The sequence below is a fragment of the Bos taurus genome, chromosome 5 (assembly GCF_002263795.3).
Source record: "Bos taurus isolate L1 Dominette 01449 registration number 42190680 breed Hereford chromosome 5, ARS-UCD2.0, whole genome shotgun sequence".
Lineage (NCBI taxonomy): Eukaryota > Metazoa > Chordata > Mammalia > Artiodactyla > Bovidae > Bos > Bos taurus.
This window is the reverse complement of record NC_037332.1, coordinates 55,946,996-55,956,213: the sequence shown is the minus strand read 5'-3', so window position 1 is coordinate 55,956,213 and position 9,218 is coordinate 55,946,996. Positions and strand designations below refer to the sequence as shown.

The window sequence follows — 9,218 nt, the reverse complement described above, 5'->3', positions numbered from 1 at the left end:
TCGTTGGCCCCACCTCATCCCTTACGTCCGCCACTCAGGAGCCTCGCGGGACCGCCCTCGTCGCTCCCTCCCGCTTGGGGGTCGACTTAGTGTTGGACCCGGAAGTAGCTTTGGGTCACGAGGCTTCGCGGAGGAGGTGAGTGAGTCATGCGCGCGCGCGGAGGGGAGAGCTGGAGGGGGAGGGGAGGAAAGGGGGGCGGGGATGATGCAATGTTTGGCAACCGGTATCAGCGCGCGCACGCGCAGGGGACTACAAGGGTGGTGGGAGGTGCAGGGAGGGGTGGGGGAGAGGAGAGAGGGCGGGGCGCCAGCTCCCGGTACCCAACGGCCCCAACGGCTATCAACTGTGGTCGCCCCTAAGCTGCGGTGTGAAAGCTCACTGCAGCTTGTCTCCCTCTAAGGCTCTCTTGTTCCGCCCATCTGACATTAGCCTCCGTTTTATCTCCACCAAAAGAAACTCCCATTTTCCTTGCCCCTCATCCCCTCCCTGCTAACGGACACCAGGTCTTTTAAACCTCCCACCTTTGAAAATTTGCATTCATCCACCAGGATTGTTTGCATCTTCTCGAGTCTTCTTAAAGGAGTCTTCTCTCAAAAGAAGCCAAGGAGCTTGACGCCCCTTGGTAGTCATTTTAAGCTCTTAGCACCCTTAAACTTTTTTCTTTGTAAAGTATCTGATGAGCCCTCGGCATGCCAGAATTCGTGCTCTTTGCCGGGAGGCCCCGATCCCACTGTTTGGTCTAATCATCTCCCCCCAGTGGTGCTCTGCTGCCCTTCACCAAAGACCAGGCCCGCCCTTTTCAGTGTATCAGACCTTCAGGTCCTGTGACTCCCTGCTGTGAGGAGCTGGGCTTCAGGCCTCCTGCCTTAGGTGTTTGGGCTACGGAAGAGCCTTGTTGCCTGGAATATGGCGTGCACGTGAGCGCAAGAATGCCTGGGACTGGGTTGTCAGGAACCCAGATTCTAGCCTCAGCGGTCCCTCACTTGCCCAGGGATCCTAGGCCAGTTACCTAATCTTGCCGTGCTTCACCGTCCTTGTTCGTAAATAAAAGATCGCCTGCTGGACGTGAGATTATTATGAACTTGGAGGCAGCTTGAACAAAAGTGAAAAGCACGGTGGAAAATGCAAACTATATTTCAAGTGCCATTACTTAGAAAACGGAGGCCATGTGGTGGCCTGTTACATATCCTGTCATATCCTCATGGGGGCAGCCAGAGTTTGTCCTAAGAAAACTGTCACAAGGCTAGCTGTGGCTAGATGGCAAGTATAGGCGGTGGTGTGACCGGTGACAGGTCCTTGGTCAGGCCTGCACCACTGCTCCAGAGCTCCATTTCTCCTGTAAATGGGGGTGGGGGGTGGCTTGGACCAGATGGTCTCTCCTGGCCCAAAGACATGACCAGGTTGTCAGTGACAGGCAGAGGTCATGTGACTTGACAGGCCGGGGTCGTGTTTTGACATGTTGACCTGGGGAGGCGGGTCAAGTCCCAGCACACTACCCGGGAAGCCTTTGGGGCGGGGCAGGGCACGTCGCGACTTTCATCTTTTCGGGCCGGCTCCTCCCGGACCTGGCATTCCTGGCTCCCCGAACAGATTGTGGCTTTGGAAGGGGCCCCTCCCAGGGGAGGGCTGGGATTGGCCACCAGTGGCCTGGGAAGAGGCTCGGATCCTTCCGCGGAGGGCGGGGGGGTGGCCCCCGCGTGGGGTGTTTGTTCTCTTGGGGATTAATGGGGGGTTGTGGGGGAGGGGTAGGCGCGCTCCCGCATGCGCACTGCGGCCCCTCCTGTTGGCTCGTCGTTGTCCGCTGGGCGGGGGCCCGGCCCCGCCCCTCTCCCGTCCGGGCAGCGGCGGCGGCTGCGGCGGTGGCGGCGGCGGCGGCGGCAGCGACGGCGGCGGCGGCAGCAGCCTGCGCGGTGCCTTCTGGGAACGGAATCCCCAGGGCTGCCCCTGGCCCCCATGGCGCATGCGCGGGAGGCCGCTCGGTGATCCGCGGCAGCGGCGGCGGCGCTTCCTGCTAGGACCGGCCGGGGCCGTACCGGAGGCTCGGGCTCCACCGACCCTCCTCCCACTCCCTCCCACTCACCCTCTGGGCCGCGACTGCGCAGGGCGGGGCCGGCCGAACCATGGGCCGCGGTGAGTGCAGGGCCCGGCCCCCCCCCCACCTCGCCCCTCCCCCTCCCCTCCTATCCCTACCCTCTGCCCCCTCCGCGTCCTCTTGGCCCCTTTCCCTGGCCCCATCCCCACTCCCCCGCCCTCACCTGCTCCCACCGTTTCTCTCTCTCACTGCTTGACTTTTGCCTTCTTCACCTCCCTCCTCTCAGTGCTTCGCCCACCCTCCGCCCGCCCTCTCCCCAAGTTCCTTCCTACTTCGTGCGCCTTCCCCTCCTCCCCAAGCTGAGGGAAGCAGGCTGGGTGACAGGGCGCCTTGTTATGAGAGGGAAAGTTTAGAAGCCGCCAGTGTGGGGTGGGAGCGATGGTGGGGTTGGAGAGAATACTTGCAGGTTTGTGGGGCGTCCCCATATATATCAGAGGAGAATCCCTCTTGGAGCTAAACTGAAGCCAGTGGGACAGGAGGTGCTGATTCTTCTTGCCTTAGGCTTGGGGGAAAATCCGGAGCTTCTGAGAATAGTGGGAGAAGACAGAACTGTGATTCCAGTGTTTCTTAAGATCCAAGTGAACTAGATCAGTGATTGTCTAGTGCAGCCAGGCCATGGGGGGAGTTACGCTGGTACCACCCCAGCGAGCAGTTGGGCAATTGCCTGGTGATCTGCCTGGCAATCCATACTTTTTATATGATCTTCCTGAGGGCGAGGGAACAGCAGGGGCCAGCCTCTCTGGGAAACTTCCTAGAGATTATGGGAATTAACCCGCACTCCTGGCTGAAGGTTTCTGTCCTTGGTGGGATGAGGGGGCCTTGTCCTTTATATGTCTAGGGATTGGGCTGTGATTCCCCGGTCCCTGAAAGTTGTGGCTCTGACCCTCTGGTCCCTAGGGACTGAACGTGGAGAGGATGGTTGTGGACTCAGCCACCAGATCCTTGGGATCTTTCTGGGTACTTACCTCCTGTTATTAAGGATCTTTCCTTTGAGAGTATCCTGGTCTGTGGTGCTTTAGTAGGTTGGGCAGATTCCTGACTGTTCTTTTTCTCTCCTGTGTTGCAGGTGTGGGCTAAGCCGGCGGCCCCGGCTTTAGACTGGACCCCACAATGTTTGCAGACATGTTCAGGTAGCCATGGTGGGCTGGCAGAAGGTTCCCCCTCATTCTCTCCCCTAGCTCTCTGAGGTTTTCCCTTTGCTCTTGAGTTCTCTTGAGTCTCCACACAACCTTTGCCTTGCGGGAATACTCCCTCAGGTACCCAGCCCAGTTTAATCGTACTAATGCCACATGAATGTCTGTGTTATCAGGCACGTGGGAGCTGATTACACACAATGAATGGGGGCAATGAGAGCAGTGGAGCAGACAGAGCTGGGGGCCCTGTGGCCACATCTGTCCCCATCGGCTGGCAGCGCTGTGTTCGAGAGGGTGCTGTGCTCTATATCAGGTGTGGCTCCCCGAAGTTCCCCAGTTTCTATCCCCAGGCCCTTCAGTTGCCTGAGTTTTCTCTCTTCTATTTCTCTCTATGCCCAGATCGCTGGTGCCCTGTTGCTGTCTATTCCTCTTCGTTCCTCAGCCTTTTTGCTCTCTGTGCCTCTGGTCCTGTGCACTTGTTCTCTCCATCTCTTCCTTACTCTCTGCCCTTCCTAGGAAGATCTTTGAACTGTTCTTTCAGAGTGTCTTCCAGTTCAGTGTTATCTAACCTCACACTCTGACCCTATCCTCTCCCAGTCCAAGTGGCACAGAGCTGTCTTCCTTGGAGCAAACCCGGAGCTACCTCCTCAGCGATGGGACCTGCAAGTGCGGTCTGGAGTGTCCACTCAATGTCCCCAAGGTCAGAATGGTGAGGGTGAGATTGTCAGAGAGACTTAATGCCGGTCACTGACCGAGGTAGTTTTTCTCAGATTCTGCTCTCTCAGGGTCCTTGTCTGTGCCTTCCACCTTACAGGTTTTCAACTTTGACCCTTTGGCCCCGGTGACCCCGGGTGGGGCTGGGGTGGGGCCAGCATCAGAGGAGGACATGACCAAGCTGTGCAACCACCGGCGGAAAGCTGTTGCCATGGCAACTCTGTACCGCAGCATGGAGACCACCTGCTCACACTCTTCTCCTGGTGAGTGTTCTCCACTTTACAGGGACTGAGGAAAACTTAAGGGTCTGGAAGAGGGGTGGTGGGAGGAGCTCTGTGAGAAGGAGCAAGAAGGGTGGAGTGGGGAACTGCTTGGTGAGAGGAGGGCACAGGGAAGCTGGGAGCTTGTGGGGGAAGGGATGGAAAAGACAAAGTTCTTGGAAGGGGAGCCACAGGTTGATCCTCTGTTTCTCATTTATTGCAGGAGAGGGAGCAAGCCCCCAAATGTTCCACACTGTGTCCCCAGGGCCTCCCTCTGCCCGCCCTCCTTGTCGAGTCCCTCCTACAACTCCACTCAATGGGGGTCCTGGCTCCCTTCCCCCAGAACCACCCTCAGTTCCACAGGCTTTCCCCCCTCTAGCAGGCCCTGGGGGGCTCTTCCCACAGCCAAGGCTTCCTGACCCCGTCTCCTCTGGAGGCAGCAGCAGCCCTTGTTTCCTCCCACGGGGCAATGCCCCCTCCCCAGCTGCACCTCCTCCACCTGCTATCAGCCTCAACGCCCCCTCATATAGCTGGGGAGCTGCTCTCCGATCCAGCCTGGTGCCCCCTGACCTGGGCTCTCCTCCAGCCCCCCATGCCTCCTCCTCACCACCTTCAGACCCTCCTCTCTTCCATTGTAGTGATGCCTTAACACCCCCTCCCCTGCCCCCAAGCAATAATCTCCCTGGTCCCCCTGGCCCCTCTGGTCCTGCCACTCAGCCACCAGTGTCTTCAGCCACTATGCACCTGCCCCTGGTCCTGGGGCCCCTGGGAGGGGCCCCCTCGGTGGAGGGGCCCGGGGCACCCCCCTTTCTTGCTAGCAGCCTACTCTCTGCAGCCGCCAAGGCACAGCACCCCCAATTCCCCCCTCCCAGCACTTTACAGGGCCAAAGGCCCCGTGCCCAGGCACCCTCAGCTTCCCACTCCTCATTGCCCCGTCCCTCTCAGCGTCGTCCCCGCAGACCCCCAACTGTGTTGCGATTGCTAGAAGGGGGGGGGCCTCAAGCCCCTAGGCGGAGCCGTCCTCGGGCCCCTGCTCCCACCCCCCAATCTTTTCCTCTGCCGGAGCCATCCCAACCAATTCTCCCTTCTGTGCTGTCCCTGCTGGGACTCCCCACCCCTGGCCCTTCCCACTCTGACGGAAGCTTTAACCTTTTGGGGTCAGAGGCACACCTTCCTCCTCCCCCCACCCTCTCCTCAGGGAGCTCTCCCCAGCCCACGCACCCCATCCCGCCTGCCCTCCCTGGGACCACCAGTGGCAGCCTCAGCAGTGTGCCAGGTACGTGAGTGCACCAGAGCCCTTCCTTCGGGTACAAAGAGACCACCAAGACACTGAAGGGAGAACTTAGAGAGCTCTGTAGTGGTTTTCTGGGTCGGGGGGCAGGGAGTTTGGATTCTTTAGATACTGGGAGAAAGGGTCTCTGTAGAGCTGAACCTCTCTTTTTCTTTGCAGGTGCCCCTGCCCCACCAGCTGCCTCCAAAGCCCCCCTAGTCCCCAGCCCTGTGCTTCAAAGCCCATCTGAAGCGCTTGGGATGGGGGCCGGCCCAGCCGGCCCTCTGCCTCCCCTGGCTGGTGGGGAGGCTTTCCCTTTCCCCAGTCCCGAGCAGGGCCTGGCGCTGAGTGGAGCCGGCTTCCCCGGGATGCTAGGGACCTTGCCCCTCCCTCTGAGTCTGGGACAACCTCCACCTTCTCCATTGCTTAGCCACAGTTTATTTGGCGTGCTGGCTGGGGGAGGGGGACAACCTCCCCCTGAGCCCCTCCTCCCCCCACCAGGGGGACCTGGCCCTCCCCTAGCCCCAGGTGAGCCCGAAGGGCCTTCACTTTTGGTGGCTTCCCTGCTTCCACCACCCCCCTCAGACCTTCTTCCACCCCCTTCTGCACCTCCTAGCAACCTCCTTGCCTCTTTCCTGCCCTTGTTGGCCCTGGGCCCCACAGCTGGGGATGGGGAGGGATCTGCAGAGGGAGCCGGGGGTCCAAGTGGGGAGACATTTTCAGGTTTGGGAGACCTGCCCCCCCTGCTGTTCCCCCCCCTTTCAGCTCCCCCCACCCTCATAGCTTTAAATTCTGCGCTGCTGGCTGCCAGCCTGGATCCCCCCTCGGGGACGCCCCCCCAGGTGAGGATAGGGGGTGAGTGGGTGGGACAGAACAAGAGATAGAATCAGAGATGGGAGCTGGGAATAAAAGGTTTTCAGTTTCATGTCTGAGCTCTTCCTTAGGGCCTTTGAGGAGGGCTTAGTTCTTAGCTGGGGGTAGGATGGACTGTAAGAATTGGGTCTGTATTTAATAAGCATGGCCTACTTCAGTGGGGCTTTAGTGAGACTGCATATGTGGAAGTACTATAAACTTATTGAATACTTTACACATGTAGATGTTACAGCCATTTTTTCTTCTTAGCCCTGTGTCCTGAGCGCCCCCCAACCTGGACCACCTACCTCCAGTGTCACCACGGCAACTACTGACCCGGGGGCCTCCTCTCTGGGCAAGGCCCCCTCCAACTCAGGGAGACCCCCTCAACTCCTTAGCCCTCTGCTGAGTGCCAGCCTGCTGGGTGAGTCTGAGGGAAGACTCTGTGGTGTGGGAGAGAAGAAAAGAAACAGAAAAATTGGGAGTAGAGACTAGATGAATTAGGGAGGAAAGTCTGTGACCACTGAGTCAAGCCTAAAAGAATAGGGTCTGCTCAGCCTAATTGGTTTGCCCAGGGAGACCCTTGACTTTACAATTCCTTAACAGGTGACCTGTCTTCGCTGACCAGCAGCCCTGGAACCCTCCCCAGTCTGTTGCAGCCTCCTGGCCCTCTTCTCTCTGGCCAGTTGGGGCTGCAGCTCCTCCCTGGGGGGGGAGCTCCTCCACCCCTCTCAGAGGCTTCTAGTCCCCTAGCCTGCCTGCTACAGAGTCTCCAGGTGAGGGGATGGGTGTGTGTGTTAGGGAGAGAATTTTTTTTCGCAAATTGGAAATACAGACATTTCAAGTTAAAGTAGCTGGAACTGCATTTGAAACTGACAGAGGTCTGTTTTGTCTGCAGATCCCTCCAGAGCAGCCAGAAGCCCCCTGTCTGCCCCCTGAGAGCCCCACCTCAACCCTTGAACCGGAGCCTGCCCGGCCTCCCCTCAGTGCCTTAGCCCCACCCCACAGTTCTCCCGATCCCCCAGTCCCTGAGCTGCTCACTGGGAGGGGGTCAGGGAAACGGGGCCGGAGGGGAGGAGGGGGACTTAGGGGCATTAATGGTGAGGCCAGGCCAGGCCGGGGACGAAAGCCTGGCAGCCGGCGGGAGCCTGGCCGACTGGCCCTCAAGTGGGGGGCACGTGGTGGCTTCAATGGACAAATGGAACGGTCCCCAAGAAGGACCCACCACTGGCAGCATAATGGGGAGCTGGCTGAAGGGGGTGCTGAGCCCAAGGATCCATCCCCTCCTGGGCCCCATTCTGAGGACCTTAAGGTGAGTGTGGGTGGGTTAAGTAATGGTTGTCTGGGCACAAAGGCCCTCAGGAAAGGTTGAGGCCAAGGTGCCTTTTCCCACACACAGTCCATCTTTTCTCAGGTATCCCCAGGGGTAGTCAGAAAGTCTCGTCGTGGCCGCAGGAGAAAATACAAGTGAGTATACTGGCCTTTTCCGGCTTGTTGGGTTTATAGCAATAGTTAAGAGTGATTTGGCTTTCGAAAAGGCAGCACTTACTTGAATATGAATAAGGATACCATGCCTACACTACCCACATGTAGAAAGCTTCCCACCCAAACTCTGAAAATCCCCTGGCGCTCGGGGACGTGCTCCTGATCCCCTTGTGCCCTTATTGCAGCCCAACCCGGAACAGCAACAGCTCCCGCCAGGACATTACCTTGGACCCCAGCCCCACAACCCGCGTAAGTGTGCATCACTGCGTCGGTGGGTGGGAGTGCATATAAAGGATGAGGCAGGAGGAGAAGAAGGTTAGTGGGAGTGGGGAGAAAATAAAGGACTTCCTGATACCCAGCTGTTTGATCACTTCTTTCAACTTCCCCTCTTGTATAGGCGGCTGTCCCTCTGCCTCCCCGGGCCCGCCCTGGCCGTCCTGCCAAAAACAAGAGGAGGAAACTGGCCCCATAGCAGCCATACCTGGAGCTGGATCTGACCCTGACTGGGGAGAGCTGAGTGCTGAGCCTTGGGAGCCCCTGCCAGCCACCTGCACCTGTGGACAGTGGGTGGGGGCACTACTCCCCACTCAGAGCACAAATGCAACCCCTTCCCCCACAGTCCCATCCTGAGCCATTGCAGGGGGTAGGGAAGCTCACCCCCTCCCCCCCAAAGCCATGTCACTGAAAAGGCCTGGGGGGGGTGGTATATGGCCCTCTCCCCACCAGGCTAAGGGGAAAACCCCCTCCCCCAGGTCTTTTATTTGTTTAAGTTATTTTTGCACAAATGACTCTTTTATATTTAATTCGACTTCATTGCCTCCCTTCTTGAAGCCAGCAGGCTCAGTTTACAAACCTGTGAGCTACTGTTGGCTGCTGCCCTCCTTCCCAATGAAAGGTACAAAGCAATAAGCATCATGCGTCCTCCCCTCACCCCTGCCAACACCCCTCTGCCTCTGGCTCAGGTTGCTCAAAGCACAGATCCCCCTCTTACCCTGTCCCCAGGTTTGAAACACATAGCCTCATTTCAAGGTGTAGCCAGCTTCCCTCCACTTTCCTCTGGGATATGAAGAGGGGGTAAGGGGGCAAAGAGAGCCCTCTGGGTGTCTCCTCCCATACACACTACACTGCCCCTTCTCCCCCATCAAAACGCTCAGAGACGTTGTGACGATGCGACTGAGGATTATGCAACATGGTCCAACCGGAGCGGCCAGCATGACCAGCTGTCCAGGGGCTGCCTCCTGCCTTTTCTTTTGTAAAGACAAGACCCTTGGGAGTTTTAATTCTGTTTTGTACTTGCCCTGTGGGGCCTCCACTGCTTTTCTATGGGAGACACTCTTAATTTAACAGATGAGAATATTTTGAAACTCTGGCTCTGACTCTGTCCTCATTTTTTCCTTAGTTCTTTTGTAAG

The 9,218-nt window shown here is 58.2% G+C and overlaps 1 protein-coding gene across 7 annotated transcripts; it reads left to right on the top strand.

Moving 5' to 3' along the window:
• Window positions 1-103: 103 nt before the first annotated feature.
• MBD6 (methyl-CpG binding domain protein 6) lies at window positions 104-9,176 on the top strand. 7 transcript variants are annotated; one of them, XR_009494533.1, is made up of 15 exons: window positions 113-2,131; window positions 3,160-3,223; window positions 3,403-3,539; window positions 3,824-3,926; window positions 4,041-4,203; window positions 4,424-5,476; window positions 5,651-6,312; window positions 6,593-6,746; window positions 6,929-7,098; window positions 7,221-7,634; window positions 7,737-7,789; window positions 7,993-8,056; window positions 8,205-8,374; window positions 8,639-8,702; window positions 8,962-9,176. XR_009494533.1 is itself a non-coding variant. In XM_003586076.6 (13 exons), exons 3-13 carry the CDS (start codon window positions 3,427-3,429, stop codon window positions 8,277-8,279), a joined length of 3,024 nt encoding a protein of 1,007 aa, XP_003586124.1. In that variant the 5' UTR covers window positions 104-136; window positions 3,160-3,223; window positions 3,403-3,426; the 3' UTR covers window positions 8,280-9,176. The 7 variants fall into 7 exon arrangements, 3 of the variants coding, with proteins under 3 accessions (XP_003586124.1, XP_024848262.1, XP_059742935.1); XR_003034757.2 differs by lacking the exon at window positions 8,639-8,702; XR_009494534.1 differs by having other exon boundaries at window positions 8,639-9,176.
• The last annotated feature ends 42 nt before the right edge of the window (window positions 9,177-9,218 follow it).

Bases quoted from the DNA above. Each gene is read 5' to 3' on its own strand.
- MBD6 (XM_003586076.6), top strand. From the start codon at position 3,427: ATGAATGGGGGCAATGAGAGCAGTGGAGCAGACAGAGCTGGGGGCCCT. The intron at 3,540-3,823 runs GTGTGGCTCCCC...ATCCTCTCCCAG, and splicing joins GGTGCTGTGCTCTATATCAG to TCCAAGTGGCACAGAGCTGT. The intron at 6,747-6,928 runs GTGAGTCTGAGG...ATTCCTTAACAG, and splicing joins GCTGAGTGCCAGCCTGCTGG to GTGACCTGTCTTCGCTGACC.